Source organism: Perca fluviatilis, chromosome 16 (genome assembly GCF_010015445.1).
Source record: "Perca fluviatilis chromosome 16, GENO_Pfluv_1.0, whole genome shotgun sequence".
NCBI classification, from domain to species: domain Eukaryota; kingdom Metazoa; phylum Chordata; class Actinopteri; order Perciformes; family Percidae; genus Perca; species Perca fluviatilis.
Window position 1 is genome coordinate 23,353,605 of NC_053127.1, and position 19,920 is coordinate 23,373,524.

At 38.3% G+C, this 19,920-nt stretch overlaps 3 protein-coding genes across 4 annotated transcripts; 2 read left to right on the top strand and 1 right to left on the bottom strand.

The window, feature by feature from the left end:
- The first annotated feature begins 365 nt into the window (after positions 1 to 365).
- On the top strand, positions 366 to 5,434 carry slc25a35 (solute carrier family 25 member 35). The gene is made up of 5 exons (XM_039776990.1): positions 366 to 943; positions 1,066 to 1,131; positions 1,228 to 1,380; positions 2,563 to 2,697; positions 4,020 to 5,434. The coding sequence occupies exons 1-5, from the start codon at positions 572 to 574 to the stop codon at positions 4,203 to 4,205; spliced, it is 912 nt and encodes a 303-aa protein (XP_039632924.1). The 5' UTR covers positions 366 to 571; the 3' UTR covers positions 4,206 to 5,434.
- Positions 5,435 to 10,798: 5,364 nt separating this feature from the next.
- LOC120543760 (mannose-P-dolichol utilization defect 1 protein-like) lies at positions 10,799 to 15,479 on the bottom strand. The gene is made up of 7 exons (XM_039776992.1): positions 15,278 to 15,479; positions 14,988 to 15,053; positions 14,404 to 14,536; positions 13,280 to 13,365; positions 12,250 to 12,365; positions 12,025 to 12,135; positions 10,799 to 11,923 (listed from the first exon to the last, which is right to left on the bottom strand). The coding sequence occupies exons 1-7, from the start codon at positions 15,366 to 15,368 to the stop codon at positions 11,801 to 11,803; spliced, it is 726 nt and encodes a 241-aa protein (XP_039632926.1). The 5' UTR covers positions 15,369 to 15,479; the 3' UTR covers positions 10,799 to 11,800.
- Positions 15,480 to 16,535: 1,056 nt separating this feature from the next.
- LOC120543761 (transmembrane 4 L6 family member 4-like) lies at positions 16,536 to 18,778 on the top strand. Of its 2 annotated transcripts, none has more exons than XM_039776994.1 (5): positions 16,536 to 17,013; positions 17,478 to 17,543; positions 17,989 to 18,122; positions 18,202 to 18,388; positions 18,507 to 18,778. In XM_039776994.1, exons 1-5 carry the CDS (start codon positions 16,837 to 16,839, stop codon positions 18,513 to 18,515), a joined length of 573 nt encoding a protein of 190 aa, XP_039632928.1. In that variant the 5' UTR covers positions 16,536 to 16,836; the 3' UTR covers positions 18,516 to 18,778. The 2 variants fall into 2 exon arrangements, with proteins under 2 accessions (XP_039632928.1, XP_039632927.1); XM_039776993.1 differs by having other exon boundaries at positions 16,541 to 17,013; positions 18,498 to 18,778.
- The last annotated feature ends 1,142 nt before the right edge of the window (positions 18,779 to 19,920 follow it).

Here is a 19,920-nt window from a genome sequence, read left to right on the forward strand (position 1 = left end):
AACGAATAAAGCACAGTGCAAGGGAAGATGACATTACAATAAAGCAACAAGAAAAGTAACAAACAACAGTTTTTAGTCGATGTAATTAATCTTTTCTTGTCCAAAACTAAGTGGAAAACTGAGTTAGAGTAAAATGCGGTATTTGCTGCAAAGTCTAATTAAAAGTTTAAAGAAATGTATTTCATTAGACCATTTATTTAGATAAATGCATACATTAAAAGAAATGAAGGTTTGGGCTACTTATGAATATTTCTGCTTTGGGTTTATTGAATAGTAGGCTACACTCGGCGATTAGCAACAATTTACCTTTACCAATTAGTTTCCGAAATACGAATTTACGAGGAGCTCTTGAAGTGATACAATGTCTGCGCGCTGAAGCGTCTCACTGTGGTGTAGCTATGTAATAGAATTTTTGTAATGCATACAGCCGTGGGTGTGTGTCGGTTGTTACATATCTATGCAGTGGGAGGGGGAAGAAACGACGCCGAGGACAACTCCTCTGATATGAAGGGCAGGTCGGACTTGTAGCAGGACTGCACTCACACATCAGTCCCCCGAACGGACAGTCGTGATGGATTTCTTGCTGAGCGGATTTGCGGCGTGCGGAGCGTGCCTGTTCACTAACCCGCTGGAGGTCGTCAAAACGCGAATGCAGCTTCAGGGAGAGCTCAAGAGCCGGGGCTCATACCAGGTTTACTATCGTAACGTGTTCCACGCTTTTTACACTATCGGTAAAGTGGACGGACTGGCCGGCTTACAGAAGGGACTGGCCCCCGGGCTCGTTTATCAGTTTTTTATGAATGGAGTCAGGCTCGGTTCGTACGCCATCATTGAGAACACTGGTTACATCCACACCAATGGAAGGGTCAGCGCGGCCAAAACCACGTTAGCAGGGGCTCTGGCTGGAGTGGTGGGAGCCGTGGTGGGAAGTCCTGTATACTTGGTCAGTAGCTAGCTTCATTTACCTTGTACTGTTCCTTTTAAGGTTTGTCATGTGTGGCATTTCAAGCTGAGCTGTCACTTGCAACTGAGGAGAAAAGTAAACACAATTCTCTCCATTGACAGGTAAAGACTCATCTGCAGAGTCAGTCTAGCTCCTCTATTGCAGTTGGACATCAATATAAACACAAGGTAACCCAAACATATTGTATTATTAGATTGCTATATATATATATAAAAGTGTCAAGCATCAACGTTTTCCTCACATGTTGTTTCTCTTTCTGCCAGGGGATGATCCACGCTCTGGCAGCCATCTACAAACAGCATGGCATTCTGGGATTGTGGAGAGGCTCCAGTGCTGCTGTACCGAGGGTCAGCGTGGGGTCATCTGCACAACTCTCCACCTTCTCCTCCTCCAAGGAGCTTGTGATTGACCTACAGGTTAGACTACTTTACTACTCCCTAAACGGGGCTTTAATCTCAACGTGAAAGTGGTGATACTTTCGTATAACCGCACTGTTCAATAATAAACATTTCTGTTTTTGGGGTCTGGCATGACTCACATACCGTAGCTATGATTAGTTGAAATGCCGCAAATTAATTAGCAAACATTCTGGTAAAAAAAAAAGCCCTAATTAGCTGATTCCAGCTGCTAAATGTTAAAGGTTGCTGCTTTTCTCTTATATGATAGTAAGCTGAATATATTTGGGTTTAGGATAAAACAAGCTTGAAGACGTTGCATCGGACTCTTTGAACCCGTGATGGGCATTTTTCTGTATTTACTGATATTATCTAGAGTCTAGATTTGTCTAGATCAAGAAAAATACTCAGCAGATTTATTTATTTTATTTATTTATTTATTATTGATCATGGAAATAATCGTTATTCGCAGGCTTAATAGGAGATAATTGTTAGTCTGTAGCCATGTACAGTTTACAAAAGCAGTCATTGTGGCACTGACAATGCGTGGGGCATTGCACTCTTCTGGAATAGAAATTTGACACCTTTCATTGGCCCCCCCTGGCTGAAAACATGGAGCTTACACAACTAGTGCTCCAGTTAAATATGGAGCTTACACAACTAGTGCACTGGTTTACCAGATGCAAGGTGCTTCTGACTCCATTCTAGTTAAAACAGGTCTTTCATGCTAAAAGCCAGAACTATAACAATGGCCAATTGATAACTGTCTCAGAAAAGAATCCTCACTTCCTGGTTTAGTTTTCTTGCACTGCTTCCTTGATTTCCCAGACTTCCTCTTAAGTTGTTTTAATTGGCTGTTGGGTCAGTGAGGGTGCAAGTAAAATACCTCCAAAGAGGTAAAAAGTGTTTGGCTTTGGCTGTTGCTGTGTTGTCTGTTTATTGTTTTATTTACTGTTAGTATGACCATCCATATCAAGCGTGACACAAATGTCCTCTTCTGTGCATAATAAAGTTGTCTTTTATATACTTGTTGTAAAACATCAGGTTCACATAAAAAAACACCTCTGACTGTAGCTACTGAAGAGTGTGTGTAACATAAGCAGTAATACTAGTAATCATTCCTCACCTCTATCATCCTGTGACCGGAGCCTCACATATCCTTATGGTCTGGTAACTTAACCACATTATTTTCTTCTTCCCAAGGTGTTCCCAAAGGACAGCTGGTTGGTCGCCCTAACTGCTGGCATGATCAGCAGTTTGGTGGTGGTGATGGCTATGACCCCTTTTGATGTAGTGAGCACACGGCTCTACAACCAGCCTGTGGATCATTTGGGCAAGGTGAGGAGAGACTGATATGTTACATTCCTTTAGGTTTTCATCATATTATATGTACTATATGTACATATTATATGTATATAGTATACTGTGCTTAAATGTACATATTTTATGTATATGTATGTCTCACAGGAATTGATACATGTGCGTAATGAACTTGATGAAGAAAGTTAGTTAGACAACATTCAATAGTGAGTTCAGTATTACCATGTCAGTCAACATTGTCGACTGCATTTATTAGGACAACGTGATGCATTGTTTGTTGCATTTATGAAACAGCAGTTGGTGTGTTTCCACCCTCAGTGGTTGATACACAAGTCATTTCAAGCAAAACTCTAACCTGTTAATATGTACTAGCCGTTACCACCTGTAAACACAGGTGTCGCCAGATCAACCAGGGCTGAAATCTTTTTACACATCAATGTCTGTTTGCAGGTTTTGAGAAATACAAATGCATATGTGGAAAAAAAAAGCTGTATAAAGCAGTTTGTCTCCAGAGGGAGCTGTGTAAAGTCTGATAAATTGCCTCAAGTGATGTCACTTTAGTCAGAGTCGGTTAGGGTTGAAGACTATTAAGATTGTAAATGAGAGAAATTAGGACGTTTTTAATTTCGGAAGAAGTGAGCTTACCAGGCCTCTGTAGCACGGCCCTCGTTTCTGCTAGAGGCAAATATCCCAATAGTTTTTACAAAATAACTATCGATATTACGAAGATATTGTAGGGTTGACTATTGTTGCTTTCACAAACTATTTACACAAGGGGCGCCGTGGTAGCTCACCTGGTTGAACGTGCGCCCCATGTACAGTACCAGGGCTCAGTCCTTATAGGCAGTGGCTGGAGATTGGATTGCAACCCGCGGCCCTTTTCTGCATGTCTTCCCCACTCTATTTCCCCCCTTTTCTGTCGACAGCTTTCCTATCAATCAAAGTCAAAAAAGCTTAAAGTATCTTAAGAAATATTTACCCAATAAGATTTTTTATCTTTAATCATCCATAATGTAGATAATAATGACTAAGTGGGTAAAGGCAAATAATAGAACAGCTACAACAGCCTGATAAGTTCAAAAATTACATCACTTTACTGTAATGTAGCCTTTAAAACCAGGAAAAGACAACACTTGGGTTATATTACAATATAATGATATCCAAAAGCTAAGACGATATCTAGTATCGCATCACAATATCAATATAATAATATATATTTTTTAAGGATTATAACTAATAAGTAGTGACTGATAACAAGGAGAGCTCAAACACTCATGACATCCAGCTGGGACATTCAGCTGATTAGATCCAGGCTGACTTTCATTCTCTCATCTTTTTAGGGGCAGCTTTATAAAGGATTCGCTGACTGCTTTTCTAAGATGCTGAAGAAGGAGGGCTTTATGGGACTCTACAAAGGCTTGGGAGCCTCTTATTTCCGGATTGGTCCACACACCATTCTGTCTTTGTTTTTATGGGATGAACTGCGCAAACTGCACCAGCAGTTCAGGGACAAGGAAACTGTGTAACTGATTAAGCTCTGAGTGCATAGGTTAAATGAGTCCTCATTTAATGAGGATACTATTATCAGGTAAAAGAAAAACCAGAATATGGTCTTGATGGGGAAAAAGAGAGCAAAGGTAAAATGTTACACTCCAATAAGAAAACACATTAGTAGGGTCAAAATGCCTCAGGAAGACGGTGAAAATGTGGACCGATATGATGATAACCTACATAGGATCTTAGAGGGCAACCCTTAGACCTCATATACAGTATACTATATGTCAAACCTCATAGCTTTTTTTCATAGCTCTTTAAGAGAGCTTTAACTCCTTACTGTATGCCATTTTAAAAGACCTAAAATAATATGCACTGGACACAACTCTGTACCCTCCAAAGAAAGCATCAAATGTGGCCCACACTGGAGAAATTAAATGGATCGTGCCAACAGCCAAAACAGTGGCACAAAAACTCTTAATATTTTAATGATTGCTGGAAATGTGCTTGTTGCTCCATGCTTTGCAGTAGCAGCTGTTCTACAAGTTAGCACAAGTTATAGTTTAAACCAGTGCTTTTTAAAAAGTTAAACATACTGTATTATGACATTATGAAACGAAGCACGCAGCTTGTCCAGTAAAACTGCTAAAACAGACCTGAAAGCAAAGTTTTGAGGAATCTTTGCTGGTTACACCATTTGGGTTTGGTGATATTCAACAAAGTGAGCCATTACAGTTGGGTCATTCCTGTTATGCAGCAACATTTATGTCCCTATTTATTACTTCCTTATATTTTCTTTAAAATGTGTCAAATATTTATAAAAAAAAGTTTTCATCTATATATTTATTATATATTCCTTATCACATAAACAGAAAAATGCACTTTAAAAATACTTTTTCATACTATGTCGCCAGTGCGAAGTAATAAACCTTTTACACGAACTATAATTTTTTTTTTTAAACTCCAAATATTTTTTTATTATTTTATAGGCCATGTTATCCCTGAAGTCATTTTACACCCTGTTAATTAGTAGTTTCTCGCCTTCCAAAAAAAGACTATAATTCCATTGAGACCATTTTCAGGAAATTACATAATTTCTTTGGATTGAACTCAAAGGAGTAAAGTAGGGTGAGCATAAACTGTGTTTCATGATGTGAATCTATTTGTCACACTATTAAAGTTCCAGCCTGTTAGTCTAAACAATGAAGAAAGATGGTCTGATAAAAAAAAAAAAATTCAAACATATTTGATATATATATAATATATAGTTATAAAAGTTCTGTTTATGAAGAAAGTTAGCTAGCTAAATCTGGATCACTCACACAGAGCTATGGCTAACTTCGCTAAAAATGTCCCACCCTGTTGGGTCAACAGGTCCTCCATACCATACAACGATATACACTGTTACCCCGAATTAGTTGACTTTACTAGAAATTTGCGTGGAAACCCGTTGCCTTAAACCATCTGACGTTTTTATACAAGGTCAAGTTGTATTAACACATAGCGATGCAGTAGACAAATCAAGTTTACATTAGTAGTCATTACTAAAAATTATTAGAAAACATAAATTATTTTTTTTCATGTTGTCTAAAATAAGCATGTTAACTTCAAGCTTTAGTGTGTAACTTTTTGAAATTAATGAATGTCTGTTACATTCAAGCCATTGCCAAATGAGTTGCTACAAAGCTAATTAAGACTATCAGCTCATTTCTCAGTATGGCTATGTTCAGAAACTGGTGTCGTCCGGCGACTTTCGCGCACAGAAAATCGTGTGAAGATAATTAACTCTTCTGAAGAGTCATGTGTCCTCCTAGGCTACTAGCAACTGCGTGGAGGAGGGTAGGAGGTGGTGCGCGATCACGGAAGGCTTGTGTCATGTGGATGCGCCGACAGTTTTGTTGTCATTACTTAGAATTCCTCATGGGGGCGACAGAAACTATGCACTATAGCTTTAAAGGTGCAATATGTAATACTGACAGCTAGCATTTAAAATGGTTACTGCAGTCCAAATTCAAAATACTGAAAAGACTCGTCTCCCCCGGCCCCTCCACCCTAGCGTCGAAGTTCACGGGAGTTACCAGATTGAGAACGCTAAATCTAACGTCACACAATGTCAATGTTAGCTTGATGCTTGTCTCGCATTACCAGATCACTTCCCCGGCTGTGTCTAAATTTTTTGCGAGTAACTAACTTGAGTACTCCATATAATTTAATGTGAGCACATGAATGTTGAAATGAATGAAAATGACTATTCCTACATTAGCCGTGATACAAACGAATGAAGCTCAATGCTTACCTGTTTAGGAGAAAATTTTGTCAACTCGGTGTCCTTTTGGGCTCTAAGTTGTCTCCTTATAAATGCATCTCCAATATTTACCCATGTTTTACCTTGTCTCTGGTTATGCAACCGTTGGCGAGTGTTTTTTGTTTTTTTAGGGCGGGTAGAATGAATCTATCTCCCGTTCATTTGTTTTTTGGCTGTACTACAGCTGTAATGCGCTGGGTTTGCATTTTTACAGGTATATCTGGCAACCCAGCCGGGCTGTCAAAATAGGCAGTTGATACCAACACACAGCCCAAAACATAAACCGATTAGCATTGTTGTCAGAAAACTTAGTATTTCAATTTAGCATGTTTCCTTAATATCTGGTGACACATTGTGGTCATTTTCTTTTGATTAAATACAGTATATATATTATATATTGCACCTTGAAACATGCAAAGAATAATAAATATAAAACATTGGGCTATTTATCACTACTGAAGATTTATTTTATTAATTCTCATAAATACTGTTTTTTCTTTATAACAATCTAATTTTAGGACCAATGTATTCAATCCATTTGCTCCAATAAAACAGATAGCAACACACACAACTTCTAAGCTTTCCAATGTAATGTGTAGAAGGTTTCACTCCATAGACAAGAGTTACTCATTTCCAACCTGTGTATATCAGATAACACTTCCTCACTGCCCAGAAGCCATGAATCCCCACCCAGGTCTCGGTCATGGTGCAACAATAAATGTAGATAAACATGAACACTTAATCAACCATATATAACTAAAACCCAGGTAACATAAATGCACATCCAAAACATTAACAGAAAATTATTAAAACGCACTTTAACTAGGACAGAAACTGTTCAGAACATGTCTTTTTTTTTCCCCATGAGCCTTTGCATCGCTTCAGTGCAGAACAGTTAAAATGACCTCGCCCCTCCCATACAGAAACTTTACTTCATTATCTCTTAATATGATCTGTGCACTGCATACTTAATCTGATTATTACAACTAATGTGATTTAGTAACGAATATGTTTTTTAACAAAACACGAAACAATAAGTAGTGACCACTAAAAAGTTTAATTAATACTAAATCTGGGTTAGTTCTTCACACAGTTTAAAAATGTCAGTATCATTATAGTTCCTGCACCAGTGTGCAGTAGTCTTATGGTTCTGTGATGTGACTACAGTTAAGCCTTATTACCAATCACAAATTACCATGAAATGGACATTTTGAACTTTAAAGTTATTCAAAACTGCTCTCTAAGGAGTGAGCCAGATGTGGTGTTTTCTTCATAAAGTGCACAATACTCTGCAATGTGTCAAGGATTGAAGAATACCTTACTAGTTATTAGTGATATCATTAGTAACTGAACAGCTTTCTACATGCACAATGTTTAGTCATGACATGTGGTAAATGTCCTGTAGCTTTAAGGACACATATTTGGCCTCTTAACTCCCATAACATAACACAGGAGACAAATGTTGTACATGTTTATTTTGTATTTTAAAGATTTAGTTTTTCTCTCCTGATATTGCCTTTTTTATACTTTCCAAGCAACTGTGTACTGTAAACAATGCATGCAGTTTATGAGTATTCTAGTGGACTACAGCAATATCAGCTGCATTGTATATTTCATACACTGACCGAACAATTATCTAGTGTTAGACTATGCTAGCTATTAGACTATGAAAACTTGTGTTTTAAACTAATTGCTCAATCACGTGTAACCAGAAATGATTCCTGTCAAACAAACTTGGTGCCAAACCTTGTGCCATTTGTTTATTTCACATCAAGCCAGCTACAATTTATAGTGTTTCAGACACCAATGAGTAAAAATACCTAACTAAACTGACTGACTCCTTAAAACAAAAAAACAGTTTGGAAACCAGACTGTATGAATGATTACTGGCTAGAAGGACCCCTCAATTAAATGCCATTTAGGGATGAAAAACAACTACAAGGGCACTCAATGCAGACCTCGGCCAATGTATGCCCTATCTCACAATGTTAATGCAGTGTGAATTTTCCCAGTTAGTAACACATTTTTGTGATTATTCCGACACCACATGAATGCAGCAAAAATGCCCTCTCTGGCAATATTAAAGAAAGTGAAAAATAATTTGTGTATCCGCCACGTGATTGAAATCCGGTCTAAAGTTTCATGAAAATCCGGTTAGTAGTATTTCCATTATCCTGCTGACAGACAAACAAACAGACAAACCAGAAACATCTTTGTGGAGGTAATCACACCTGATTCTTAATGTGGTGCACTGTCCACAACCTTAACCATACCATTATGATAACTCCATTTTTGTTAAGGTAATATATGCTGTGTGTGAATGGAAACCTGTTACATGTGGACTACAGCGACTACAAACCGAATAGTTAGTGCTTAGTTTATATAATTTAGGAGCCTGAGGAGCAATATATAATGTGAAATACATGCAAAATGCTAAATGTACTTTTGATACTTTTTTTTGGGGTAATTGCTTAATTAATTTGCAGATGGTTCCAATGTAAAGTCTTTGATGAATTTTGTATCATAAAAACCTCACGTTGTTTTAAGAGTTGAGCCATAATAAATGCTACATGCAGCAGCTTGTTTCATGAATGTCTTACAGAATACACTGTTATTTTCTGTAATTTGTCTGTACAGTGGACTTGAAGAGCAAATAAATTATCTGACTTTTTATTGACCGACATTGTGGTGTTACCTTGTTTCATAAGGGCTATCATACTATACTCAACCTTTATTACTAAAGCGTCCCAAATTGTATTTAGGGAGGTTCAGGCCTGAGGTTCAGTTCCTCAAGTGTGAATGAATTTCCCAATCGACTGAATTATTAGAGAACAGAAAGTGCATCACTCTGTTTCCACATTGCTTATTCATTTATCAAGGGACCCCTTGAGCACCATTTTGACTGATAGATTGCAGCAATGCTAGCAGCTATATTTGTGGACAGTGGTACTACTGATATAATACCAACGTCAACATGCTCACAATGCCAACCCCAACACACTGATGTTTAATGCGATGCAGATGTAAATGTCATTGAATATGCATCCCTATCACATAAGAAATTGTTGTCCTTTAATCTACCTGCACGCACCGGAAATGTCTGTTTTTCTTAACGTTTTTTAAATCATTAAATGCTGAGACTACTTATCTTCTCTATGATCCATTATGGCATAGCCTGTAGCATGTGCACCTCTCAATGCTGAACTGGTAGTAACAGTCAATGCTATGCTTTGGATAACAAACTGGGTTAAAATGCAAACCTAACATAATAGCCTTAGTAGGAGGCTGTTTTATTTATGTATACACAGATAATGTTTACCTGTGCCTCGGTCTTTTAATAGACCAGACATAAGGGTGACTGAAGGTGATAACTCTGTTAATTCTTTTTATTTCATTACTGAATGTTAAGAAACAGTTCACATTATTAAATTCAGTTCAGAGTACAATTATGAAATAGGTATGAAAGTTAGAAAATCCATAAATATGTAACAGTAAAAACCCACAAAGACATTTTTTATTATAGCTGGTGAGCCACATCACTAGTATGTGTGTGTTGGATGGAAAACAAGTAATTGCCAAAACAAACAAGGTTAATGTGTCATTGGTGCACATATGCTGCCATGGTCACCTCAGTGTGTCTTGGCAGAGCTCCTACAAATGTCTGGAGTGTTACTGAGCAACACTCAACATGTCCACAGTGGCTGCCATCAGCTCAGAAGCCAGTCCAAAGTCATTCATAAAACGTTTTTACAGACACAATTGGTGCTCAGGAATACAGCTAAAAACATCAACAGGTTACATTGTATTCCAAATCCTTATGTTGGTAAAAATGATTGTTTTAATCATCATCGTTGACTTGATTTACTGGTGCGTAGCACTCTTTCACGAAGCTTTCCCTTGATTTGAATTTAACTTTAAGGGCCCTATCTCGCACCCATGCGCAATTGACTTTGTACACCGACGCATGTATCATTCCTATTTTGCACCTGACGCACAGCGGACTTTTCCCTCCCCAGACTCACGTCGGTAAATTAGGGAATGAACTTGCGCTTTCACGGGGCGGTTCAGCCAAAAGAGGAGGTGTGTTCCGGCACAAACGTTCCCTGGTGCTATTTTGCAGTTTCAGAAAACAATTCCGCCACTGACCAGGAAAAACCTGGTCTAAAGTCAGTGGCGCGTTATTCAGATGCTTGGCCGTAATGTAGAGTGTGCACACCACGCATACACTTTGCTTCTCTCATCTCACTGACCCAGCAGTTCCCATTTTTACAAACCATACATAAATACAAGGAAACATATGACCTTGTTTTACACATTTCCATGAATCATGGATGAGTTGATGACATAAATAAGGAAATATTAGAGGACTTAAGGAGATGTGATGTTGAACAGCTCTGATTTTTTTTTTACTTTTGTGAAGCATTGTAGAGTTGTATGGCCCTGGGGACAAATTACTTTCTCAGTCTGTCAGTTGTGCATGGCAGTGTGCGTCATTGTCCAAAATGTTGAACAGTTTGGTCTGACATCTTAACAAGGAAATTATTGACATTCATTTCTGAAAACCCCCTCAAGCAAATCACTTAACTTCCAGCTTCCAGTTTACTGTAAGGTGTTGGGTAATCTCGCCTCAAGAATATCCCATTTCCTGAAGCTGTTTGATGCTTGGAACTGTACGAGTAGAACTACAGCAACAGCAAATCTGACACAACACGGCATGAATCATCATCAGAATGTTCCATCACCCACAGAGGAGGAAATAATCAGTGAAATGACCTGATCTGACGAAAGATAGTTTAATGTTATGTTCTGTTTGTTCCCGCTCACGGATGACTCATTTGAGAGCAGGAAGGAAGTGAGTATAGAGACTCTTCATGTGTCAATATGTCTGCTGCATGACTGCACTTCTTCCCTGAGATTAGGAATTACTCAGACTTGTGAAATTTGAGGAAGAATTCGTGTAGATGCTCTGTCAGTTTGTCCTTGAACTGAAAGCAGTTAACCCAACTGACTGTTACCTGCAGATACCATTGAAAGCTGTGTAAAAGTCATCTTATTTCAATCACTGGAGAGCGACAATAGATTTTTTATTCCCTCACCCTCACAATAATGGGAAACTAACTACAGAAATAACATGTCTAAAATTATTAAATAGCATGACAATGAGAGTTCTTGTTTACACAGACACACAATTTCTTTTAAAGTAGATCTGAGTGTAGAACACCGGCATATTTATAGAAAAGACACTGTAAACATTTCCTACTATACCTAGAATTACAGGAAGGATCAGCATATTGAGTGTTCATTTGTCACCATCCTCCACCTCTACTCGTTCTTCTTTCTAGAGGTGGTGGTGCTGCTCCTGTAGCAGAGGACCTGGGCCAGGAGGACCCCGCTGAGACAGGCTGACACTGTGTGTGACAGAGTGGCAAACGAGCTTCCTGTCTCCTACAAGACAAAGTTTGAAGCCATTAGCAAAGACAACAATGACAGAATATGCAGTTGTGCAGCTATGTTTATGTTTGTGTGTAGTTCCTAACTGTGTATACCTGCAGAGTCACAAAGATAACACCCAGAGACGCTGCCCACGATAGTAACACAGACAGAGTGGACAGTTGGCCTGTGTGGCCGTTACAGTAGTTGGTTCCAGCCTGGAGAACCTGGAAACAACAAAGCCAGCAAATAAATTCTCTTGCATTGTGCATTATCACTTCACAGTTCACAGATCTTATTATTCGTTGGACAGCTCAGAAATTGCATAGAAAAGATGCTACCTTGCTTGCAATTAAAGTTGCCAAACTTGAGGTCTGCATTACTGAGACAGCTGCTGCTGCTGCGTAGGAGCCCAGAAGGAACATTAGACACCCATAAGCCAAGAGGAACAACATACCTGTCACATAAATGGGATTGAATGAGGAATTAGATACACAAGAAAAAATGCCACGCAACAAACCAAACGTGTGTTACCAAGAATATTCACTTACAAAATCAATAGTTATCTGACAAAAGGTATTGGACTGTTTAAATAATCATATAATTTTCTATGAAAGGAAAACAGCTCTCTGTCACTGTGTTTTAGCAGAAGGCCCCTGTGAGAAGTTTACGAGTTGAGTGGTAACACCACACGATGGCGCTCCAGGAAAGCACTGACTAAAAATGAAAAAGGAAGACTGTGTGAATGAAGGTCACCTGAAACACTATCGTTAGCTGATAAACATTCAGCATAAGATTAATCAGACCACTCACAAGCTTTTTAGTAGCCTGTTTGTAGTGAATGTTGTACACACAGCCACAGGTGATTAATTAATTGATTACTACACAGTTTCTTAATTTGTGCTCCGTAGAATCTTTTAATTTGAACAAAGCATGTTAAAGCCTGTAGTAGCTTCGTCTAGATATACTGTATCATAAACTATTGCAATACTTAATTGCTTCCAAAGTTAAATTACTCTACTGACCAAAAGATCTTTGGACAGTTGAGTGTGAGGCAGAATCTGTTAGAGTCAGCGGTTTGATGAAAACATGGCTGGTACTAAGTGTTCACTTGGAAGTTATGCATTGTAAAGGTTTACAAGAATTAACATCCTCAGTAGAAATGAATGGGCTTGAGGCTGAGATCCACAGACAGGGGGAGGAAAGTCAGAGTATTTAGAGACGGGCTAACGCATAGTTGATTTTGGTCTTTTCATAGAATTTGTTGACAATAAGAAAAAAATATAGAATAATGCCAGATTTATCCTGAAAGTTCATACGTTATTTAGAATGAGACTTTGGTAACATGTGCATGCACGTGTGTGTGCTAACCTTTTAGAGTTTCACCACGATAATGCAGGATGAGGAAGACAATCGCTGCGGTCTGGGCCAAGGCGAAGAGCCTCTCACCCCAGGCACTGCAGAGCGGTTCAAGTAAAACACAAGCACATCACATCTATGATAACAGATACATACTGTCAGCTGCAAAACATAATAATAATTCACTGTAGAGCACATGTGTCAAACTCAAGGGCCGGGGGCCAAATCCGGCCCCTTGCAAATTTTGATCCGGCCCACATTTCAATTTAGGTTCACAGCTAATTTTGGCCCGACTAGTTGTGCACCACACTAAAAAAAAATAAAAAATCAGCAATCTGTTTTTCATACTGTAATTATGCGACACTGCCGTGCAGAATTTGACAGATTTGCAGAATTTGAGACTCCGAATTCCCCACAGAAGCAGAGTTTTTTAATATTCAGGCTGTGAAACGGTTGTGGTGAGTCGGCTGGGTGGTAGCTGTTTTTAAATTTGTAATGTTTGTTTTCCATGACTTGCTAAATTGTACGATGGCTAAGAAACTTTTTTGCTGACTCTTTTAGGGTTTTATGTCGACCAAACTGTATGGGAGAAAGCTATATGAGACATGCAATAATACAAAGTTAATTGACTTTTTTGCTAAATATAAGCATGTCAATAAACTCAACATGTCTGGCCCTTATTGTGATCGTCATTTCCAGTGTGGCCCTTAGTGAAATTGAGTTTGTATGAGTATGTACATTAATGGACACACAGTTGTGGAACTTGACAGAACTTGCATTGAGGTGTGTAGAGTGTTAAACATGTATTGCATGGATGTCACTATTGCGCAAACAGCCGGTGAGTCACACATTTATATACTTGAACATGTTATTGACATTAGTTTCCAGCATCACACAAACAGAGTAACTCCTGGGATGTAAGGACACTGTGGTGTCTAGAGTTCAGAGAACGGTGTGAATAAACAGAAGTCGGTAAGTTTCTACATCTCAAATCCAGAAATATTGGGATCGTTGCAACATAACTAAGAAGTAAAACATATGACACAGATGTCACTTAATGATTAATGATCTGATCTGCCAGAGAATCAACATGAACGAGAACTCTTTGGCTTATTTATTTAAAAAAAAATACGTACAAGAGTGGGAAGTTGTTGGCCATGGCATACACAACAGGACATGAGAAAGCATATAGTTGCAGCAGCACGGAGGTCAGACTCAGGCCATCTGCACTTCTTCTCCACAGTATCTTCAACAGCTGAAGTAGCTGTGCTGCAGGGAGATGACACACAACCAACATACAATTAGTGGTGGTTGTGTCCAGATTAGGAATCAATATGTAAACAATAATGAGTAACACATTTCAGTAACGGATCCAAAACTTTTTATTAGCCATATAAAATTGCATTGTCTACTTCAGTGTAATGTGACATAATTCAAGTTCCCCACTAATGTGTGGACATGTACTTCTTCATATAGCTGACATGTAAATGCAGTGGTTTTGTGGTAGTATCACTAGGCCTGATGACAACATCATGGTTATCTACAGTGGTACAGCAGTAAGTATTAGATAGCAGTTTACCAGAGCACTTACAGGCTGTTGTTGGATCCTTGTGTTGTAGGCTAGAGATCCAATTAATAGCCTAATGATAAGAAGAAGATACTTTTTTGTTAGTTGTGTTTGTTAGTGATGTCCTGCTGCTTTAAGTTTTAGGCTTCTTACCCAGGAAAGTGTCCAGTAAGATCCATAATCCGACAGCTCTGTTCATTATAAACGTTAGGCAAGGCACTGCGACATAAATGACAAATACTGAAACAGTCAGATACAGCAGATGTTAATCGCCAACTGCTGGCTAACACAGTAAGAGGACATTTGTGTGCCTAGACATGATTTTGTAAACAATTAACAGGAGAGGCGAAACCTCTCCGTCCCTATACCTCCCGCACATCTGGAAAGGTTTCCCGCAACATTTCACGCGCTTAATTCCGACATTTTAACACAACGAGCCTCACCGTTTATGTAAAAGCTGACGAAAATCCTCTCATAACATTTTTCTGGCATTATATATGTAACCAGGAAGTCTTTGACGGGAGACGTGGCCATGGTGGTGGGCCAGCTGTAGCCAGGAGTACTCTCACTAAAACAGGGGGAGTGGTTCAAAGGTTCCCCAATATTTACAGCGGAGGACACAGAGCCCTGTGTTGGCTATGAGGGTCGCCGGCCTGGTCCGGAAGTCCACATTAGGTAGTCTTATTTTTTGTTGGAAAAATATGTACACCTATGGATTCTCTATAGCCTATATTCTACACTGATACATTTGCTGGGATTCAACATAGGCTAAATTAAAGACCACCCTCCAGACCTTCCCCACAAAAAAGTTCAATTACCATGTTAAAGTTTTTAAATGATATCTACGCCCTCTTCCTAAGAAATCCAGAATATGCAAACATGCAAATAAATTAGTTTTAAATGAATGGATTTAACTGTCTCCTACTTCATTAAAAATGCTGTGTGTGTGTGTGTGTGTGTGTGTGTGTGTGTGTGTGTGTGTGCGAGCGCACTGGAGGTTTCAAGCTTCCACATCATGCATTAAGTTGCATATTGGATCATGATTGGCTTTCAAACTTGTGATGTCACAAAATCCTGCTCAGGTGTTTAACTCAGATGTAGTGTGAGCACAAAGAGACGTTTCCCTCTTCAGCAGCCTTAGCAGTCTTGTAGACACACACATCATTCTGCACGGAGAAGTTCAAACGTCGCAGCTATGTAACACATTTTCAGTGGAGGGGACTTAATAAACAAACAAACAAACAAACAAACAAACAAACAAACAAACAAACAAACAAACAAACAAATGAATAAATAGGCCAACATTCGGTGAACGTCTGTACCTGTATATGGTACTCTCAAACTCATTATATATAAACCACAGACAGTTCCCATCTTTAAACAAGGTTTTTATTCCTAGTTATTTAAGCCATTGATTTTCTTTCATGTGTGATGCATTAATTCATTGCCGGTTTGACGAAATGTTAATTTAAACATTCAATTATTGTTAACTGTTATTTAAAGAGGTAACTCTTTTATGGTAGAGAAATCTATAGAGTATACAGCGGTCTAGTTTTATAGAACAGTGAAATAGATTTGCCAAAGACTGTAGGTTTTACAATAAAAATGTTTTCATGAGCTTTTTCCCCTTCTTTGCCAATTGTGGAGACAAATGAAAGGTGATATAGTTATTGAAGTCCTTGATTATCTTCCTGTGTAATGCACGAATTCAGAAGAGATGTTTTAAAATCAAGTAGAAATAAATTAAAAATAAATGTAGACACTTACAGTCTGGAGAAAAACGGTATACAGTACGGGTTTTTCTCCCTACTCAATTAAGAGTTCAAAGTATGTGGATTAAAACTACAACTACAATTAACACAAATAAAGTTAATAAAGTACATGTAACACCAGTGTCCACCACCGTCATTAGTGGGACTTCTCTAAAAAGCAGGAAGGATTTGAGCAAAAACCTAATGAGCAAGAGGTTGTACACCAGTTAGTTAGTTTTCACTCTGACAACATGTGTACTGGAAAATGTTCCCGTTGTATTGCTGTTACTCTGTACCCATTAGCACTTATATGCATCATCTGTAACATCGTGCTGTTCTTTCCTGGCGGGGACGTCAAGTATGCCAAGGATGGACACCTTACTGAGGAGGTGACATACATGGGGGGACTCGTTGGAGGGGGTGTAATGGTGAGTTACCTGTTACTGAAGTACTGAAGGGTGTAACTAAACGTTTCTATAAATTTGTTTCTGAAATGTGCAGCCTCAGGTAAAAGTGAAAAACACTGGCTTGTATATTGTTTGTTTTATTGGTTTTACATCTCACCTGTTTTGGGTCCTTATATTGTGCTTCAGTAAATATTTGGGATTATCTTAATACTTAATACAAATCAATTGCATTATTAGTTAGTCTCATCAGTCAACACGTATCACATCTTTTAATGTATGATACTCTAATGAGGCCCATTTCATCCTGACTGAAGTAAAGTATGGACTTGTTAATGACAAGTTTGGCACAGTTTGAAAAGGAATTCCTCAAATATTGATGGACTGAAGACTGTGTCAAAGTTCCCCTAATGCTGAATTGTTTCAACTAAACTAATTATTTATTTTGAACATGTTTTACACTGATGCTATCAACTATTTTGACACAGGTGTTGACCGCAGCCATTTACATCAACATGACTGAAGCTCAGGGGTGCTGTGGAAATCGCTTTGGGGTGAGTCAGTCAGACATTTTAAGGTGTTCAGTTAAAGATAATAGTAAGCAAGCTATTGGACAAGCAAGCTATTCAGAGCACCTTGAATTAAGATTATTTTGTCAAGAAGAACTGTCACGTTCAACTAGAGTCAAGTGTTTAATGGAGGCCAGTCAAGCTGAGAATGACTTAGCCATAAAGGAAAAACCCTGCATAATGCTGCATCACAGTTGCAGAAATTTTTTTCTTGAGATATGAAATTGCACAACCATCAAAACCACAGCAGAGTCTGTTTCTCCTTTTTCATATTTTCAAAAAAAAAAGTTATTTGTAAGTTCAAGTTCTGTGAAAAAGTCCTATTGGAATGGATTTAAACAGACAAAACACCACTGATATACATTACCATCTGAAAAATTTTTAAACAATAAAAACTCTCCGACCTTTATTTACCATTTAACTTTTGCAGATGTTCTTATCAATTGCATTCGCCGCAGTTGGAGTGGCCGGTGCCCTGTACAGTTTCATCGTGGCAGTGCTCGGTTTGAATAATGGGCCCTTCTGCGAATATGATGGGATGTGGACGACACCTTTTAAAAACAGGTGACAAACAGAAATAACTTTCTGACATCTGTCAACATCATGCCGTTGTGGTCATTTATAAGCCACTTCTTTCACGCAGTAATTCCACCTACCTGGCCAACCAGGAGTTGTGGGCAAAATGCACAGAGCCAAAGAACGTGGTGCGGTTCAACATGGGATTGTTCCTTACCCTGATGGCGACCAGCTGTCTGCAGATGTTGCTCTGTGCCATTCAGATGATCAATGGGCTGTTTGGTTGCCTGTTTGGAGTCTGCATCAACAAAGAGGTCACACCTCTAACCATACCTAAATCAGATATTTCTCACATAAGTTATAACTTCAGTTCGCCTGTCTTTCATTTCTTTTCATTATTTTGTTTGTTGTTGTTTGTTTTAGAACCTACAGCAACCATAAGCTCATGGTCACTCATACCACATCTGAAGAGTTCCCTTGCGCCCCGCCCCCTGTTGGAAGGCTGTTGTTCGTGGCTGCATGTGCCTAAAATGTTTACGTTGAAATTGTTGTTGCCTCTGATTATATTTTAAAATTTTAATGTGCATTACATGATACTTCAAAATGTTTCAATGTATCAAGGTGTTGGAAAAACAGTTTTAGAAACAATTCATACTGTGTACATGGTCAAGGTCAAATAAATATAAGCTGCTGATCCACTGCTACAGTTCTGTGTCTTGTTATTCATATTTAATGTTAACTGTATAACTACAATACATGTCACTCATTACTGTAGAAGCATGTTTAGCTATACACATGTTTCAGTATTATCTCAAATTGTTAGACATATAAACTTAGTGTTGAATAGTTACTGACATGTTAGAGGTCAGGAAGGTTACAGTTATATATATATATATATATATATATATATATATATATATATATATATATATATATATATATATATGATCATTTAGCTCCTATCGGCCAGGACAGAGCATGTATAAAGTATATAACTTTACTACTATTTACTGCCTAATAATGGGGACTCTTGCAGGGTGCTTACTGCTACAGAATGTCCTGGCTTTAACAAAGTGAAGAGGTTAAAGAGCATTGCAGACTTTCTGTCATGGGATGCAGCACCCTGAGATCCGCCAACCGCATCCATTTGTTTCTGTGGACGATTAAAACAAGTCTTGTGGTCATATAATTATAAAAAAAGAACAATCATTTACTATGTCAGTTCCTTTAGTGACATGGTATAAAAAAAAGGTAAATTATCATCTTGTCTGTTTCATCTCCACACAGGTCAATGCAGAATTCACTATCTATTTATTTTTAATTCTATTTATTCGTTTGTTTGTGAATAAAAGGAAATAGGAAATCCACCTCCACATGGAACCTTTTTCACATACTGTATTTCACACAAAATTAGCGTTTGAGTGTTTTCCTTTGTGTTTCCTATTCTAAATATCCTGTATCATCCTAATCAAAGCATGTTTCAAATGAATGAGAACATGAGATAGAAATGGAATCAAAAAAGTTACTCTGGTTGTGAAAGTGATCTGCTGTAAGTGATGGAGGTTGTGTATTGCATTAAATGAACACGCTGATCCAAAACAGATGAAAGCAATACTGCTCTTCATGTGAGGAAGAAAACTCAATCAATATTTACAACCGTTATCACTGATGAGGCACAGTGCCTCGCCCGAATGTTGCTTGGAGACAACATATGTTTTGGGAAGCATGGCCTCTTCCTCTCTTTTTTTTTTTTCCTCAAATTTCAGATTTTCTTTCAATTAACTGATACAATGTAGACACAACTGCAGTCAACAGCTCAGTAGAAAAACTGAAAAATATAGACTGT